The sequence below is a fragment of the Eucyclogobius newberryi genome, unplaced genomic scaffold (genome assembly GCF_026437365.1).
Source record: "Eucyclogobius newberryi isolate DKJ021-1_F unplaced genomic scaffold, fEucNew1.0.hap1 SCAF_5, whole genome shotgun sequence".
In the NCBI taxonomy this organism is placed as follows: Eukaryota; Metazoa; Chordata; class Actinopteri; order Gobiiformes; family Gobiidae; genus Eucyclogobius; species Eucyclogobius newberryi.
Genome location: NW_027316167.1, coordinates 23352021 through 23372336, shown reverse-complemented (window position 1 = coordinate 23372336; position 20316 = coordinate 23352021). Strand labels below are relative to the sequence as shown.

Genomic DNA, 20316 nt, shown 5'->3' with positions numbered 1-20316 from the left:
GTCCTCCTTGTAAGATACTATTTTTGATCATGTTATTTATAAATTGAGTTTGTAAAATTGCTATTTTGTCAGCGTTTACTGAAAAAAAAATGGACTCTTCTTTCTCCAGGGCTCTTTGCGTCTTGTAAGTGCACTGAGCATAAATGGAGAAGCAAGTGGATGTGCAAGTTGTTGTAGACTAAATTTATCAACAAGAGTGTTCTGAGAAGGCAATACTTGGAGGAAATCTGAGCATCTTTAGTTGCGTTGGAGTCTCCTACCTCCCCTGGTCTAATGCCAATGTCTATGTGTCTAGTGTAAATGCTTGTGTACGGTAAATGGGATTAATGTTATGACTGCTATTGTTGATTTTTTTTCCATTTTTAGGGACAATCAAATAAACTTACACATGGAAGAACATTAACTCATTAAGATCCGCACAATATAATATTATCATTTCGAACACTTGGGTGGTTTAGTTTCCTTAAAAAAGAGACTTTATTCAATGTTTTTCTACACTCACTAGTATCAAGTACAAGTAGCCAAGTAGCCATGTTGACGCAGTTGCTTATTTGATTTTATTTTAAGATGTTTTTCATTTGTAGCCTATAGAAAGAAAATGTTAAATATATTGAGTTTGAGACTTTCTGCCATTTCCACTGTGTAATATTGAATGAAAGGGCAGAGGATTTGGGGAAATTGTTCAGTCTGTCTGTGAGCAGTGGATCAAGATATTTGTGCTGCTGAGGAGGTTTGCAATAGAGAAAGTATCGACTATTTTGAAAGGGGTTCTTGGATTGGATTTTTCTATAGAATAAAATGGGAAAAACTAAGCATTTTATATACAGTGTCTTGTCATATATGTTTTCTCTCAGTTCAATTAAAACTGTTGGGCCACTTTAGGGCAGTACAGCTTCTTATCCAAGGGTCACGTCACAATTTTAACTCTGAATACATACATTAAACTCATTAAATTGTAGTGTTGGAACAGCAAAGTACAAGAAAAGCAAACAATATAGTACAACATACGCAAGATAAATTATTAAAAATATAGAAATTTGAGAAATTTCCAGTTAAAGCAGGATCAGCAGGAACTCACAGACATCCCTTCACCCCTAGACACTTCCTCCAGGGGGATCCCGAGGTTTTCCCAGGTCAGCCGAGAGACCTAGACCCTCCAGAGTGTCCTGTGTCTTCCGCGGGGCCTCCTCATGGTGGAACATGCTCTTACCTCTCACACTGAAAGCAGAGGTTGCACAGCTTCTTCCTCTCTGAGTCCGTCACATAAATATCTACCTGACGCTGTGCGTTCTTACTTTCGGACAGAAGGCCAACTGTATCCCAGCACAGAACCTACAAAATGTACCTTTCCAAAATAATGCTCTTTTCATAAAACAGCTATAAAAAAAAAAAATTGAGTTTGTAAAAGTTTTTACTCACAATCGGGACTTGAACCAGCTTCAAAGGTGTTGGTCCATATTACACCTTGCACTGAAGCGTTATTTTTAACAGCAAAATATTAAATATCTTTAAATAGTGCACAACTAGCTCCATCTGCTGATTATTTGTATATTGCAGAATATAGGCATAGGGGAAGAATGTTGCAGTAGCTCAGTGCCGTTGTGGTAAGACACCTAACCCGCCTCGCCCCAGTATCTGTGAACAACTGGTGTGTGAATGTGTGTGTGTGAATGGGTGACTAGTTCCTTGATGTAAAGGGCTTTGATGGTAGAACAAGCGCTGTATAAATGTGACCATTTAGGGGCCTATTGTTCAAAAAAACACTCAACTAAAATGAGCCCAATTAAATCTGAAGCTGCTTATGAACCTTTTGAAGGATATGGCTGGACTCTTTGCTGAGACTCTATAGTTTTTGCCTTTTATGCCTGATTTACTTTAATTATAAGTGTTTTTTAGTATGAATGTGTATAGCTGGTGTCGTGAGGTATAGACTGATCGACACTATGCACTTGTGCATTTCTTGGGTTTATACATTTAAGAGCTGAAGCAAATTTAACTAAAAATATGATTTAGGGACTTGTAATAAGCTAAGAAACTAAATTAAAATGTCCAGGCGGAATCCAGATTTTTTTATTTCGTCAAATTTGCCCTGGATCATCCCAGATTTGTTGATTTGACTGGAAATAATCAGGCTATGGCTTTATGTTTATGTTTAACAAACCTAACCCTAAACCTAAAACCACCTGAGCGTCGATTTCGCGGAGACACACTCGTCAAATGAGCGGGAAGCCGCACCAGGTCGTCTCAGGTATGGTCTCAGGCAAAGACAGAAGCGCCCGGCTCCCAGCCCCGCGGCCGCAGAGCGATCAGTGGTCCCTGACCTGAGAAGGTGCACAAACTGCAGGCACTTAATGTTGTGTGTATACTACCACCTAGTGGAACATGTTAGAAATGCCCCCTCGGCTATTTTTACCTGACAGGCCGACCCGGGTCCAGGCCAAACTGAGGGGGCATTGTATACTCTTCCACTAAGAGTCAAAATGTTATACTTTTCAAACGAGAGGGAAAACACTTTAAAATGGGGCTGCAATACACTTTTATTTATCGATCTTTATTAAAAAAAATACTATCCTTCTGGATTGTTCTGGATTTACCAGCCAATTCTCAAATTGAGTAAATTAATCATAATGGCAAAGAAGTATTCAAAAGTCAGCTTCATTGACCTAAGCTGTCCTGATTCTTGTGACATTTTTTGGGGAATGAACAATGAGAAAACAAATCCACCAGGAAAGGTAAAATAAAACACATGTGCTAAATAGCTTATTGTGGTTCTGTTTATGCAGCCGACCATGGATTGAGACAATGTCCACAGACTTTTGTGCACGTAATATACCAATAGTATATATACCAGTATAGTATTTCACACTCCTGCTATCTTCAGGTCTGGGTAACCCACAAGTGTCCGTAGTAGAGCGCCTCCCCTTCCCTCCACAACATGAAAAAGCGTTGTTTTTTTGTTTGTTTTATGTTTAATAATACATCCATGTAAAAAACATGGATGTGACAATTCTCCTTAAAAAAAAAAAGACACCGAGTTGGGACATCAGAAAGGCTCTTGAAGTAGATGAGAGTAATGGAAGCAAAAACAATAAATGCTGTAAACTTACAAACAACTTACTGAGACATACTTCAGGGTCTAGCTGCAGACGCAGGAGTGGAAGTATTATAAGATCATATGTTTGGCTGCTCAGCGGAGCTCCACTCTGTCACATCTGGTGGCAAAAAATCTATCAAGAACTTCCTGATTGCAAAGACTCATATGTTGTATGAAATTAACCCATATCTTGCTTACAACTTTTTAAATACAGAATCCGAGGACCAGTCAAATAAAACAAACCCAATGATCACATGTCTTTCTGAACAACTGCATGTGAATTATGCTATTTTAAAAAATATTTATACAGCAGTTTGATTTCAAAAGTATAAAACACTTTGTAAGTTTGAAAGCAATAACACCTGTGCAAATAACAGTTAATGAGTTATTATCTGATGATGACAAGGCATTATTAACATGGAGAAATCAAACATTTGGCTCGGCTGTATGTCTTTATATATTTAGAGAGTCATGTTATGATTTATTGTATGTGTTTGCTTTATTTTACAAGCAAAGGTTGATGTAGCTCTTCTAAATATATTTGGTTAGGTGATATGAGGTGACCTCATTTCACACAAAAAGTAAATCCATTTTTAGATTTCACGGAACACATCAGATGGCTAATGAGTTCGACTAATCCTCTCCAGTATTTATTAGCACAATATTGGAGATGCCTTCCCTGCTATAGACTCACTGTGGTTTGACAGGTGAACAAAGATAATTGTGAGCAGTAGGAACTTCAAACAATGTGCTTTGATAGCACTAAGAGAAGGAAAGCTATTTGAGGCCAATACACTTATATATAGTTCAAAGTGAGAGCTGTTTTTTTTTTTTTTTGTGACATGGGGTGACCCACGTACATGATTTGCAGGGAATTCTTCCCATCAGTCCCTGACAGGTCCCTCTGAACCCCAGCAGCGTGCCATTGCAGGGATGACTCGCATTGTGAGTCCATGAGGTAATGACAGTGGCACTGTGAGTGGACTCCACGTGGACACAGAGCTGAAGCCGCAGGTGCAGCGCAGTTAGAAGCTCAATGCTTTGAGATCCTAAAAACGCAGGTCAGCATCAGCTACACTACTACACAGGGGCTTTGTATTGACATCAATCAACAACCAGTGCAGAATTGTCACTGTAGTCGCCTTTAGGAAATATAAAAATTGACTTTGCCATGCATACTTGTATTCCACTTTGAGGAGACAGAACAAATTATCATTTTGAATGACAGGAAGATAGATCCTTGTAAGATACTGTTTCTTCTTGAGGACACAACCATTCCTTTTCCACATTTAGAAAATGCCTCCAATGGTTACCTAATGTTTCTCATGACACATTGACAAGGTTATACATCGTAATTGAATAAAAGCAAAAAGAAACCATTCAAATCAATGCAATCAGTCACTACAAAATAATAAAAAGCAAATACAACAAAAAAATATTTTGTGCACAAAAGCATTAAATGTGTTTCTAAATGAACAGATCAAATGTCACAAACGAGCTTTATGAGTTGAATGTGTGGCGACTGGTGCAGCTGGTTTAGGATTGGACACTTCAGTTCAGTGTGGCCTGGCCCAGATGCACCTCTTCTTGACCTTTAAATGCATGCAAGAACGCAAACCATAAAATAAATTGCATTGCCAATAAAGCTGACAGTCATTGCCTTTTCAAAGAGTATATGTTTTCAGTGCAGTCTTGGTGCATGAAAGCATCCAATCAGACATATCTGTGGCAACACTGAAATGTGTAATATTACAAAAAGTATGTTTTGAATCTATTACTCTACCGAAACAAGGACACAATGTGACACCCAAAGAGGTGCGCGGGGTGTTGACAGAAAAGTTAGTGAGAAGTGGTGTCATGCAGATGCCAGTTCCCATCGATGGACTAGAAAAGTGACATCAACATCAAGAATGAAACTGGCATTGATGACCAGGGGAGGGCAGGCCGTATATAAAGGACTGAGCCCTCCTCGCGAAAAACACACATAAATAAGTTAGACTTCTTTGCTAGAAGGTCACGGGTGAATGTTTTTCATTTTAACACAGCTCAGGAATACAATGGTACGTATACAATTATTATTATTATAATAATCATTATAATTATTATTTATTTATTTAATTGAAGAAGGAAAAAATCTGTTCATGATATGCAACTTTAGAAAGTGTGTTAATGGTCTATTTGATATTTGATTAACTTTACTCTCTTATTTTTAGTCACTGACGAGGTTTTCACTAAAGCACTTGGGAATAGTGTTTCTGATACTTCTCATGACCAGTTTACAAACAAAAGCCAAACCTCTGAGGTAAATCTTGACTCTTTTGGGGGGTACAAAAGTTATTAACATTTAATAATAAACTTCGCTTACCGTTCTGTGAGAGCTTTTTGGCTGAGATAAGCTTTTTCTCCTGCAGAAAAAGAACCATCAGTGAAGTGCAGCTCATGCATAATGTCCAAGAACACAAACAAGTGGCAGAACGACAGGAGTGGCTTCAGGAAAAGTTGAAGGACATAATTGTCACCAGTGTCAAACCTCAACATGTTCGACCTGGAAAACCAGACGTATCTTAGGGACATACAATGTATATATTTGTTTGTTTATTTGTTTATTTATTTAAGCCTATTCAATTATTTTTCTTCATTCATCTATTCATTCAGACATCAGACCTGAAATGTTTACCTTTTTTTAATTGTATTTTGTTTTTCTTTTACATTATTTTTATTCACTGTAAATTATTATTTTTTATATTTTAAGGGGTGAGCTGATTGTTTTTTTGAGCTGCAGCCTTACGATTACATTTTTATTTTTAATTGATTTATATTCTTATAAATAACTTAAAATTATTTTTAATGTTGGATGATTTGTAGATTTTTGTTTTTTAGTCTACTCATAAATAGGCCTGGGCAAGCTTATATTGATTGATTTTGAAAAAAATGTTGTTTGGCCTTTAAAAAAAAAAAGGCTTTTAGTATTGATTTGATGAACATAAATTATACAGCCTTTTAATCTGTGCCATTTAACACAAATAATAATCAAAATTCTTCCTGACTTCTGCTCAAAACCACCATGTTTTTTACTGACAGAGGATTGTCTGTGGACCAAATATTTGACGATTTCACATGACTCGATCTGTCGATCTTTTGATTAATTGCCCAGCCCTACTCTTAAATCAGAAAGTTTCATTGCTATTGTCATATTCACAATTTGCTTCTGCGATATGGAACAACAAATTAATCATAGACAAACAGTGACATTTTATAAACAATTATTTCCATAATTGATAAAGTAGTGATTATTATTTTGATTAAGGTCAGGGAATATGAGATTTTTCTTGAATTTGACCAAGATAAAGATGTCCTAGTGATAATGTACTTACAGATTTTTTTTTTTTTTAAATCAAAACACCGCATTTTACACATTTCCTGTCTCATTTAATGTACCAACTGCTTTCAACATAAAATCTCTTCTTTTTGCACATGACATGTTTTGGAGTCTGTGTATGACCTGTATCACTTACTAAATTAGTTGGACATGTGCTGGACTAGAAAAAAGACTTGACTGGATATATTTGGAATATGGTGGACAGAGCAACAGGGAAACACTATCAGTACAAATAGATGAATTAAAGTTGTGAGTTATTAAAGTGACAGGTGCTGCTGGTGTCCAGCAAAAACTGTACTTGTGGAGAGAGGTTCTGGTCTGAATCATAAAAGATCCATGATGATGATGGATCTATGTGATCATTGATCATAATAGATCCATGGTCTGAATGGACCGTAATTTCCTGCCTCGGAGCTGAAAGACGCGCTGCTGTGCTACGATTACCGTAAGTAGCAAGCAAAATGCGCAACAACTTTTCCCGTGCGGGCCACATTACCATAAAGTCGTAAATACTGGACGACTTTACCGAGGTCCTCGACCCAGAGTGGCTCAAATGGTCCGTTTCTAGAAGGGTCAGTTGGAATTTACTATCATGGAATCTAATAATGTACACATGTTTGATTTGACCATATTTATTTCAAACAAAAACTACAAACTAATAAACATAATTTTATTAAGTATAAATTGATTATTGTGCTTTCGTATGAATCTAAACTACTTACTTTTTCTTGCATTCATATTTCGTTTCTGAGTATTTATTTTACAGCCACAGATGTTTAAAATCCCACATTACCTGTTTTTTTGGAGGGGCTTGCTTCTGAGTGGCACTATTATGGCATACAGTTGGTGTTTATGTTGTAATAAGATAAGATAAGATAAGATATTCCTTTATTTTCCACACATGGGGAAATTTCACTGATGCAACGCAGGTAGATACAGAGGTAGATACAGAGGAAAAGAACAGATCACTTATAGGAAGTTTGAAAAACACTCTCAGTAGAAGATCTCTTATAAACAAAAACTTGATGGATTAAGTAATGACTGAAATATGGGTGGTTAACAGATAATGGATGTTTTAAAGCAGTTATTATTGTCATACATGATATTAAAATATTCGCAACGTTTATCTTGACGAATATTTTTTTTGCTTAATTTTGTGGCGTTGAGATCGCTTCTTTTTTTTTTCAAAGGCTTGATCGCGTGCTCTCTGACAATCTGGCAACCCGCGTGTACGTCAGAGGGAGATTGTTTTGAACTTAGGCTACATGGCTGGCTAGCATTATCGGCGAGTAAGAGAGATTTACACCTAAAGAGGTTGGGTTTTTTATTTGTTCATGCGTGAACCTTATTTGTTTGATCAAACGTTCAAAGGCATTTTAAATGACTGTCTTACAGCATAATTCTGTGTTATTTTACCGTATATTTGTGTGTGGTCTAAATGCTACATCTAGCTAGCGCAAAGATGCTAACTGGCGAAAAACTAAACCGCAGATTGTCAAGCTGCAACACATTTAATTGTATTAAGGAGTTTTCCATGTAGGCCAGTAATAAGTAGTAGTTTATCTGCATTAAACAAACTCATGCAATGACTCTGGATCGTACAGACGTGTCAAGCAATCGCTAACGTTAGACACAGCCTCTGTAAAAGAAAACTGACTGATTGACTTGTTGATTTGACTTTGACCAGATTATGAACAGTGAAAGAGCCAGTCGGGACCCCCCGCTGATCGGGTGATGGCAGAGCGGCTGCAATCATACGACAGCAACTCCAGTGACACCGACAGTAACTGGGATCAGAAAGCATCAAGCCGACCTCGTAAACTCTGTAAGCATCTGAGGTGAGCTACTGCTTTGTTCCTAAAATTTACAAAACCTAATGTGTATATGACAAATACAGGGACCATTTATTTCAATTCAATTTATTTTTGTTACGCCCAAAATCACAACCGCAGTTGCTTCGAGGGGCGACAGTGAAAAACAGATTAAACAATGTTCATAGGGACTTGACAATGTCCCAGCATCCCATGTCCTTAGACAAATGTCCCAAGCTGTCCAAAGACACTCCTTCTCGGCCAGGAAAAACTACTTTGTACAATACGGACACAATTTTCCTACAGTTTAAACAAATAAAGTATTATTATAAATCATATCATAACTATAGTGTTTTTTATATTGATACTGGCCATTTTTTACAATACAGTTGCTAGGTAACAAATGTAGAATCACTTCTTGTCCAGCTCATGTCTAACCAGGCAGTAAAATGTGTTCACCAAAATGGTCAAACTGGGGGGAAATAGGCCAACATCTCTTAAATTATAGTCTAACCTGTCATATGCACTTTCAATTCCAATAAGCCCCTTAGATGCAGATTGACATGTTTTGAAATATGCCAAAAAGCAAAACAGTTCCTTCAAATGAGGGAAGAAACCTGATGATCTGGTATGACCTGTTGAGACTCTAGTCCAACCGGTATTGTTTATTGTGTAGCAAACAACTAACACAGAACAGCTTTTAGAAATATGTAAAAAAGAATGCGTAATAAAGTGTAACTAAATTGTGAACAACAGCAGTCAGGCCCGTGCATCCCGAGTGGAGGCTGAACAGAGGAAGATGAGCTTGCATGGCGCCAGTGGGGGCAGTGATCGCTCACGAGACCGCCGCCGCTCCAGTGATCGCTCCCGGGACTCATCACACGAGAGAGAACTCACGCCATGCATCCGCAACGTCACCTCTCCTACGCGCCAACACAACTCTGGTCAGTGTGCGTGTTGTGGTAGCGCTTCACAGTTCTAGCCAAATGTGGTATTAGGTCTGCAGCTATCGATTATTTTAGTAATCCCATTTTTAAATACGTGTTATAGTTTATAGTAATGAACAAATAACAAATAAGGAGTTTCTGCCCTAAAATAACAGTTTATTCTTAATTTCATATTCGTAAAAACAGGAACTTTTCACTTCACCAGTCCAAATTGTTCTGTTAGAATATATGTTGTCTGTGTTTGAATTAATTTGAGTTTTATGTCACTTAACTTAAAATAAGAAACTTGTTTTTATTCCTGGTGTTTTGAGCTGTAACTCTGCAGTCGTTTTGCAGCATTAGCTCCGTGTTCCCTTTAGCCTCCGTGTCTTTGCAGACTTTCTATTTTATAATTACGGTCATCTGTGCTCTTTCACACAACAAAACTACATGTCCCAGTCATACTGTAAGTTTAAAGTACACTGCTCTCTCCTCTGTTGCGGGTGAAACTAAAGCACTACAAGTTGTTCCGTGCTCCACAGATTTTTTTATTAAATGTGTATATCAAGCGAATCATCAAGGTAATAAAATAATAGTCAAGGCTTTTTTGTAATCAAATTACTCGATTTACTTGTTTTAATCGTTTCAGCCCTAATTTTGTATATTAAAATATAAAGCAGATTTTAAGCTATTATATAATATTTCATATGCTCTTCTAATGGTGCTTTCACTTAAATTGAATTGTCATCTGTCAATGTGATTCTATTCCTTTTGTTTTTACCTTGATTTCATTTGCATTGTTGGTTTTAGATCGTGATGGTGGCTCTTCATCTAGGCCCAGTAGTCCGCGGCCTCAGAGAATATCCCCCAGTGGCTCCAGCAGCAGTGGCATTATGAGCAGCCGTAACAGCAGTTTGTCCAGCACTGAAGGCACTTTCAAAAGTTTAGGGGTTGGAGAGATGGTTTTTGTCTATGAGAATCCCAAAGAGGGAGGGACAAGTGCCACTGTTGCAAACCGAAACATACGGACCTCAGAAAGAGTCACTCTGATTGTAGATAATACTCGCTTCGTCGTAGACCCCTCCATTTTCACTGCACAACCCAATACTATGTTGGGCAGGTATAGTAACGTCATATTTTCTTTAAATAAATTATTTCATGGTCAGTATGTGACCGAAAACTGCAAATGTTATAAATATCATCACATTTTCATATTCAATGAATTGTGCTAATCTTTTTTTCATGCAGAATGTTTGGATCTGGGCGGGAGCATAATTTCACACGGCCAAATGATAAAGGAGAGTATGAGGTCGCTGAAGGCATCAGTTCCACTGTTTTCCGAGCAATTCTGGTATGTCTGTGCTAGATCCTTTTATATAGAATAATGCTCATAGAACATACCAGAGCTTTCAAATTAACACAATCATTTCCACATTATTCAAAGTGTCATTTTTAACATTCTGATCATTAACAGGATTACTACAAATCTGGGTTAATCCGATGTCCTGATGGAATTTCCATCCCTGAGTTGCGAGAAGCATGTGACTATCTATGCATCTCTTTTGACTACAGCACCATTAAATGCAGAGACCTTAGTGAGTATCACACTAATGACCTGAAATATCAGATTTATGTTACTAATATTTTCTTTTTTTATGTTGTCTATTATTAGGTGCCCTGATGCATGAGCTTTCAAATGATGGAGCTCGAAGACAATTTGAATTTTATCTTGAAGAAATGGTTCTTCCTCTAATGGTTGCCAGTGCCCAGAGTGGAGAAAGAGAATGCCATATTGTGGTTTTAACTGATGATGATGTGGTGGACTGGGACGAAGAGTATCCTCCACAAATGGGTGAAGAGTATTCACAAAGTAAGTACATGCAAAATTGCTCACTGCATGTAAACTCCATTTGTGAAAATCTGTTTGTTTTTGCAGTTATTTACAGTACAAAATTGTACAGATTCTTCAAGTACATAGAGAATCGAGATGTTGCCAAATCAGTATTAAAAGATAGGGGATTAAAGAAAATACGACTTGGAATTGAAGGTACAGTATTATTGTTATCAACGGTATATCTGTTACCCAATGGTAGACTATACATACATACATACATATACATATACATATACATATACATATACATACATACATACATACATACATACATACATACATACATACATACATACACACACACACACACACATACATACATACATACATACATACATACATACATACATACATACATACATACATACATACATACATACATACATACATACATACATACATACATACATACATACATACATACATACATATATACACACACACACACACACACACACACACACACACACACACACACACACACACACACACACACACACACACACACACACACACACATATATACATATACATAGTGTTTTTCAGACTTCCTATAAGTGATCTGTTCTTCTGGATCTACCTCTGTATCTACCTGCGTTGCACCAATGAAATTTCCCCATGTGGGACAATAAAGGAATATCTTATACACACATACATACATACATACATACATACATACATACATACATACATACATACATACATACATACATACATACATACATACATACATACATACATACATACATACATACATACATACTAGCTGTGAAATTACAATATATTTGAATAATGTTTTATACTTTTGGACTGCATAATGGCGAGTGCTTTATTTGGTAGGCTACCCCACATACAAAGAAAAGGTTAAAAAACGACCAGGAGGACGTCCAGAGGTCATCTACAACTATGTGCAAAGGCCCTTCATCCGCATGTCATGGGAAAAGGAAGAGGGGAAAAGTCGTCATGTGGACTTCCAATGTGTTAAGTCCAAGTCTATCACAAATCTGGCAGCTGCTGCAGCAGATATTCCACAGGACCAGCTTGTGGTGATGCACCCTGGCCCACAAGTGGATGAACTTGATATCCTCCCAAACCATCCGCCCAGTGGGAACCACTACACCAACAACTACAGCAACGAGCCTGACCCTGATGCACCTTCACCTGCGGTTTGAGAACACGCCTCGCCCCTCTCTCCTCCAGTCCACTCCCAGCATGCTGCAGCATGGACCGCTAGGGGCGCCATAACCATATTGCCTTGACACCTTCTTTGCAGCCTTAGAGCCTCAAGAACATGCTGGACTGTAGTAAAGGTATATGAAGAGGGTCATAAGACAAAAGAAGGAATTCACTGTTATTTAAAAGAAGGAAAAAAAAGTTTTTTACTTGACCAAAGGATTTATTTTTCTTTTTGGAATACATTTAGTAAAATATATATAACATTATTATTATTTATAATGTTGTTACATCTTAATTTGGTAAATTTGGCTGAGCATAGTTCAGCACATGTTCTTTGTTTCTCACTTTTATATTTCTCCTTATTTAACTGATTGCATACACATTCTAGGGTGGTCTTTTACTACTTAGGGGAGAAAAAATAGAACAACTGGTAGTCTAATTTTATGAAGCCAAGCAACAGATTGTCAACTATCACCATTTAGTGTTATGATCTCCAGATGTTTAGATCTTGCTCTACAGTCTGTAGTCATTGGCTGGGTCCGAAATGTGATGTTATGCTCCACCCACAGCCGATTATAAAGCAGAGCGGCTGTTGTGATCAGAAACTTATGCGAAGCTTGAAATCTTGTTGTTGATTATTACAAATATAAGTAAATAAAGGTCTTAAAAGTTTTGATTATGGTTCTTGTTTTAATTCAACATTACTCAGAGTTTGGACATTAATAAATACATCTTCTAAAAGGTTGCGTTATTATTTCTTCCTGATGTTTGTTTTTTTGCATTCCTTGTCTTAATATTTATTGATACTCAAGTATTTGCATTGCTTAATTGTTACTAGACTTAACACTTCTTTATCCCGAAATGTCATGTTGTCTTAACCTCCTACTGTCGTATTGGCACTAGACCTAGAAACACAGTATACAACCTTTGGTGATGGCATTTATTCATCTATTAGAACTATTAGTTTACAGCCCCTGAATCCTGGAGTGTTTGTTTTTAAAAATCTCTTTTCCCTAATTGCCATATTACATACAGTGTAATTGCCATATACATCTCAATATGAATAATGCAGGAGCATAAGACCAACATTACATTATTCTCTGCTACTGGGCACATCTGTTGTCCTTGCTGAGGGTCAATATGTTAACTACAGTTATGCAACATGAGCTTAATTAATGAGTCTTGCATTTCAGACGTCTTGTTCCCTACAATTAGATTAAGTGGATATCTTTGTGAAGTTCAGAAGTTATATTCTTCTATATTTAGAGTTTGATAGTCTAGTTAGGTTACATAGATAGCTTTGTCCTGTCTGGTTAGTTGTTTTTTTAATTTACTTTATAAGTGACAATATTACTAGGCTATTTGATTCTGAATCAATTGTGACAAACCACTTTTTTCATCACATTTGCGATTGACATTTAAAAAAGATTACTTGATCAGGCCATATAAGATTAAAACACTTTACCATAACAGTCAATGTAATGGTCAAATGATCAAGTGAAGAAATAAAATTGTGTGGATGTGATACAGATTTGCTCTAACTTGGTTAATGCTCAATGTTTCCACTAGATGTCTCTACTGCTCAGCAAGTTAGATTGAGGATCCTGCCTGGGTTAGTTGAGTTGCCTTTTACATATTTACATTTTCATGTCATATGCACACACTATTACCAGAAGTGATGTTGTATCGTCAATGATAATGGAAATGGAAAGATCTTGTCTTTGCAGGTTATAACACACTTCTCCTGCCACTGGTCCTCTGGGCTCTGGTGTCCTCGGGTTTGATCAGATTGCGTTTGAGTGTGTTAACATGAAACATTAGTCTTCTTTATTAAGAGGTCTTGTTATCTGTGTTGGTGTGGTTTGATGATTATTGAGGAAATATAGCCCTCAAACATTTTTTATTCTAGCATATTATTTTTAATTTAAACAATTGTTGCCAAATATATTTGATCAGAAGAGGATTACTGAAAGGATACATTTATATGTGAATGAGAGTCAGAAAACCACCTCAGTATGAGTGTTAGGGAAATAAAGTTGACCTACAAAAGTAGAAAAGTAGTGAAACACAATCCACTGCTATTGTGCGAAAGGCCAAACGCTCCTATTGGGTGATTAGGAGAGGATTCAAGCCATTGTCCTGCGACAAGATCTTGTTATTTTCCCCCTGAGGAGAGTCTTTTGCCTTTCTGTGAAGAGGAAGAGAGTGGAGGAAGTTCAGAAACACTTAGACATCTTCATGGTTTTTTTCTGAAATGGATATTCTCAGCATCAAGATACATTTAATTTTGTGTTTTAGTAGTTTATTTAAAAGGGACAGAACTGAGAGCATTGCCACATTTGAAATAGTAGCCGATGTCATGTCCACAGGCCGTTTAGCCAAAGGCTAATTTGCAGACCTGGTCCCTGACATTAAAACAGACAAAAGCAATAACATATATATTCAACATGCAGCATAATGTATTGTGCCAATGGGACCAGTGCATGTTACTTCAATGAAGATGGGATCTGTATTAAAAGACCACATCTAACCCTCTTAACCTCAAACTTCTTTCTTTTAACATTGAGCTGAGTCTGTAGCAGTCAATGTTTGACAGTCGAGTATACAGACTTCAAATGCCCAGGGTCTTTAAGACAAGAAAGGAATCAGCTGATGATTACGAGCCTCACAATTGTGTGGTGAATAATAAATGGAAGAGGATCAAAGCAGACCGGCAAAACAACTATATTCATATTTAATCAACATTAAATCTACTAAAAGCCTTTCTGTGGAAATACTCCATTAGATCATGTTCATAACACTGATTTAAATATATCAACATTTAAATCAAAAAAGGTTATTCAAGTTATCACATGAATGTGTAGAGTATTCAATCAAAAATAGAAATGTATTAGAGTGTGGTAAAACAAATCCTGATACATTTGTATTCTCTGACATGGCTAACCTCCAGGATCTCAGAAGCTGACATTTCTTTGGACAATTATAATAAATTTCATTGTGATGGACCCAGCAAAGGAGGTTGAGTAGCAATATTTCTAAAATCATTTTACTGTGTAAAAAGTTTGGAATGTATTACCCTTGATGTGGGTTGGAGTAAAAATAATACTGGAAAAATAATAGTAGTTCTTTGGGTTAACCTTTTTCAGTCATGACCCCTAAAATAACAACCGTTGGCCTTCACCACCCCTGATATAGACGGCAGGCCACTCCCAAAGTGATGATAAAACTTGATGCCTAATGTTTGATTTTATTTTGAGGCTATAGATAAATTACTTTGGTCGGACAACAAATAATAATCTACATTTAGCACTGCATTTGAAGGGTTTTAAGACTATTGTATCAATTTAACATTTTCCCCAAGTCATCCGGGGACACCCTGAAATCATTTCGTGTCCCCCATTGCGATCCCGACCCCCATGTTGAGAACCACTGAGCTAGAATACTTCTTTACTTTCCTTTCCACTTTTGATCATTCTGAATGACTTGTTTTAGGTGACAAATAATCAATCATTATAATGTGTTAAACCTCACACAACTTATGACTGCTCCTCCCGACCGGAGACCCACTTAAAGCAACATTACTGGACATTATCTTAAGCAACAAGCCTCAGAATTACCAAAGGAGTGGTGTCTGTCCTCTTGTCCTCTTTAGTGACCTCTGTCCTATTGGGTCCTAACACAAAATACATTAAATCAAGTGTAACTGTTAAAAGGTCCTATAAGCTTTTAATGAGCAAGCATTTCTGTCTGATCTGTTCTATAGTGACATTGGTTCATCAATATTACAGAACCCAACAGCGCTGGACTTTTTCTTTAAATAATTTCATGATATTACCCTAACCCTCTGGTCGAGTGGTTAAGGCAGCAGCACACATGCCAGTCTCTATGTGCTCTATGTGTACCCTATCTATTGCTGTTGCCCCAATACACGAGGATATATATGTATTTTCTCTTAATCCTTTTACACAGTATAAAGTTTTTAACTTAAATGTTGCTCTCAATTTATCCAAAAAAGTCCACTGGAGCTGACACCCTCAAATTTGCTATTTTTATCAGCTCCAGCTCCCATGTTTTTAATCAAAATGAAAGTATACTATTCAAGCTATTCAAACTTACTATGGAAAACTGATTTACTTGGATCATTTCCCTCCAATCTCAAAATTCCTGTCTAGCAAACTTCTTTTAAGCCAATAAGTAACCAGGTGTGTGCTTTCTTAGCCAAATATTCCATTTGAAATAGCTGACAGTCTGGATTTAGACCAGGGCATAGTACAATCACAGCTGCTACCACAGTTATAAATGATATTGCTATTGCTTAATCGTGAAAAATGTGCTGCTGTTTCTGTTCATTTGTCCAGGTTTATTAGACAGGATAGGCCAGTACAATTGTCAAGGATTAAGAACAAAAATGACTGGTATGTTATTTAGTTGTGTTGATCCACAGAGTTCCACAAGTGTATTCTTTAATTGTGAAGAAGTGTATCTTTATATTGTACATACATATGATTATTTAAGGCTTCTAGATACAGAATATTTACAAATAAAGTGTATTATTGATGAAAGCAGAAAAAATATTATGATTTTCTTGACATTTTCACTCAATAAAGCCAAAGGTCTTTCCATAGAGCAGTTGTTCCCAAAGTGAGGCAGAGGGCAAACAAATGGGAATCCGTGTTTTTAGAGTCTGTATAGTCCAGATAACGATTACAAGATCAACAAATAATGATTCATTTTTAATGTCGACTAGTCATGATTAGTTGATTATTCGTGGCAGCCTTGGATTGTATTGCAGAAGCCTGATATATGTTTATGACTGTTCTGTGATGACACACTCATCTCTCCTTCACCTTCTCTTTCCTCTTTCATCTCATGTGCCATGATAAGTGGCAGTGAGTATAGAGTATATAAGGCTAAAAAGGAAAAAAAAGGCTGGAACTTGATTGGAATATATCTATAGCATCACTTCTCGCATGTCATCGTCTCTGTGGTGATTGCCATGGCTACGGCCTTTGACGTCACATACTGTATAGTACCACAGTCTTCCGCTCACTTTTGACTGGTACAAAGATTGGATCATATCACAAACACTCGCTTCCTGTCTCTTATCGTATTTATTTCTAAATATTTTTTCTTTGTTTTTAAATGCCTTTACAGCCCCTGCGCGATCGCTCAGATCAGCAGAGCATTCCTTGTTATTGGTGCCAAAAATAAGGAGGAACCTTGGAGGAGACCAAATCTGTGGAATGTTCTGCCCCGGCACCTTAGACAGGCCCAGTCACTTTCTGCTTTTAAGTCAGCTGTTAAAACTACTCTTTTTTCCTTGACTTCTCATTGAAATGTTGACTTTGTACAATATATTTGTATCTTTTTTTGCATTTCCGCATCTATTTTTAAATTGAGAAAGAAGACAGTAAAGCAGTGGGATTGCTAAAGTAAATAAAAACCTTGTAAGTTTGTTTTGAATGCACTGATTGACTGGCTCATACACAGGGTGGAGCCACAGATGCAGTGACAGAACGACATCCCTTCCCTTCAACGACATTTAAAATGTTCTCACATAAAAAATAAAAAATAATAAATACTGGCTAAAATAATACTAAAAGAAATGTGTATTTAATTCAGGAAACAGAGAACAGAAAGTGGTCCAGGAGGGTATGTAAAGAGAAGAGAGACTGTTTCAGAAGGGCAGTGCAAGAGACATGCAAAAATGTCAAAACACTAGTGCCTCTCTACCAGACAATAAAGGTTTCTTTGAACTTTGAAGAGCAGACCAGCTCAACCATGAAGCAATATACCATTTTGATAACAGTTTTCTCTGTACAGTAGTCCACGGATGCCAATATTGATCCCTGTCTGGGTTATTAAGTAAATAACTGGCACACTGGCCCAGCTCGGTGCCACCTCCACACTCGTCCTGTCCACCTCCACACTCGTCCTGTCCAGTTCTCCTGCCAGCGTCGTTCAGTGCCACCTTTAGTAACGTCGTCATGGCAGGTCTCTTTTTGGAAGCAGCTTAAGCTCAGAGGAACCACAGGGAAACATTCCAGGGATTAGGGACCCTTCCAGTAGGAAAGGGATGTTTTGGGTGGGGTCGGCTTACAAGTGACATTTTTGGTTTCTTGCTTTTCACTCACTAATTGCTTTGACCCAGAGGCTAATTATATTGCTCATAGTTCATGTGCTTCTTTCTTTATATATTTTTTTCCCTTCTCTAAAGTATTGTCACTTATCCAGCTTGAAACTGGTGCAATGAATAGGCTGATTTGTGATCCTTTGGTGCTGAATTTACCGAGCAGTGCCAGTCTCAAGTCACAATCAGGTCAGAAGGTTTCCTGGCGAAATACAAGCACCTCTTGCTCTCTGTCCCACCACAGGAGGTCCTGAGTGCAGACGTCCTATGGAAAGAATTCAACTTTATCCCCACAGTCACCTTCGTGCCCCTCCTGGGTCAGTAACTTTAACCTAAATGACCCCAGAATTTAAAGGACAAGAGCAAGAGCAATACTGAAAGATTTTGTTTTGTGTTTTATTCTGTACTTGGGCGTTACATGAATATATCAACTGAAAAATTGTTATTTTGCTTTGAAATAAGGGTATATTTCTTTAGGGCGTGGCCCCACAGTTTCAGGGACCGCGGCATTTCCCGTATAGCCTCATGGCTAACCCTAACCTTAACCTTAACCTTAACCTTAACCTTAACCTTAACCTTAACCTTAACCTTAACCTTAACCTTAACCTTAACCTTAACCTTAACCTTAACCTTAACCTTAACCCTAACCCTAACCCTAACCCTAACCCTAACCTTAACTTTAACCTTAACCCTAACCTTAACCTTAACCTTAACCCTAACCTAACCCTAACCTTAACCTTAACCTTAACCTTAACCTTAACCTTAACCCTAACCCTAACCCTAACCCTAACCCTAACCCTAACCCTAACCCTAACCTTAACTTTAACCTTAACCCTAACCTTAACCTTAACCCTAACCTAACCCTAACCCTAACCTTAACCCTAACCTTAACCCTAACCCTAACCCTAACCCTAAACTTAACCCTAACCTTAACCTTAACCTTAACCTTAACCTTAACCTTAACCTTAACCTTAACCTTAACCTTAACCTTAACCTTAACCCTAACCCTAACCCTAACCCTAACCCTAACCTTAACTTTAACCTTAACCCTAACCTTAACCTTAACCCTAACCTAACCCTAACCTTAACCTTAACCTTAACCCTAACCCTAACCCTAACCCTAACCCTAACCTTAACTTTAACCTTAACCCTAACCTTAACCTTAACCCTAACCTAACCCTAACCTTAACCCTAACCTTAACCCTAACCCTAACCCTAACCCTAAACTTAACCCTAACCTTAACCTTAACCTTAACCTTAACCTTAACCTTAACCTTAACCTTAACCTTAACCCTAACCCTAACCCTAACCCTAACCCTAACCCTAACCCTAACCTTAACTTTAACTTTAACCTTAACCCTAACCTTAACCTTAACCCTAACCTTAACCCTAACCCTAACCCTAACCCTAAATTTAACCTTAACCTTAACCCTAACCCTAACCCTAACCTTAACCTTAACCTTAACCTTAACCTTAACCTTAACCCTAACCCTAACCCTAACCTTAACCTTAACCTTAACCCTAACCTAACCCTAACCTTAACCTTAACCCTAACCCTAACCTAACCCTAACCCTAACCTTAACCCTAACCCTAACCCTAACCCTAACCCTAAACTTAACCCTAACCCTAACCCTAACCTTAACCCTAACCCTAACCCTAACCCTAACCCTAACCTAACCCTAATCCTAACCTTAACCTTAACCTTAACCCTAACCCTAACCCTAACCTAACCCTAACCCTAACCCTAACCTTAACCCTAACCCTAACCCTAACCCTAACCTTAACCCTAACCCTAACCCTAACCCTAACCTTAACCTTAACCTTAACCCTAACCCTAACCTAACCTAACCCTAACCCTAACCCTAACCCTAACCCTAACCCTAACCTAACCTTAACCCTAACCCT

At 37.6% G+C, this 20316-nt stretch overlaps 1 protein-coding gene across 3 annotated transcripts; it reads left to right on the top strand.

Annotated features, from left to right (window-relative positions):
* Positions 1-7695: 7695 nt before the first annotated feature.
* btbd10b (BTB (POZ) domain containing 10b) lies at positions 7696-12954 on the top strand. Of its 3 annotated transcripts, none has more exons than XM_072464787.1 (9): positions 7696-7762; positions 8161-8311; positions 9041-9228; positions 10021-10330; positions 10459-10561; positions 10685-10805; positions 10883-11080; positions 11147-11257; positions 11945-12954. In XM_072464787.1, the coding sequence occupies exons 2-9, from the start codon at positions 8208-8210 to the stop codon at positions 12274-12276; spliced, it is 1467 nt and encodes a 488-aa protein (XP_072320888.1). In that variant the 5' UTR covers positions 7696-7762; positions 8161-8207; the 3' UTR covers positions 12277-12954. The 3 variants fall into 3 exon arrangements, with proteins under 3 accessions (XP_072320888.1, XP_072320887.1, XP_072320889.1); XM_072464786.1 differs by having other exon boundaries at positions 7699-7787; XM_072464788.1 differs by lacking the exon at positions 7696-7762 and having other exon boundaries at positions 8161-8298.
* Positions 12955-20316: the final 7362 nt, after the last annotated feature.

What these genes read in the sequence shown, in the direction of transcription:
- btbd10b (XM_072464787.1), top strand. Translation starts at nt 8,208, where the DNA reads ATGGCAGAGCGGCTGCAATCATACGACAGCAACTCCAGTGACACCGAC. An exon ending in AAACTCTGTAAGCATCTGAG is followed by an intron (nt 8,312 to 9,040) that starts GTGAGCTACTGC and finishes TGTGAACAACAG; the next exon opens with CAGTCAGGCCCGTGCATCCC. An exon ending in CCCAATACTATGTTGGGCAG is followed by an intron (nt 10,331 to 10,458) that starts GTATAGTAACGT and finishes TTTTTCATGCAG; the next exon opens with AATGTTTGGATCTGGGCGGG.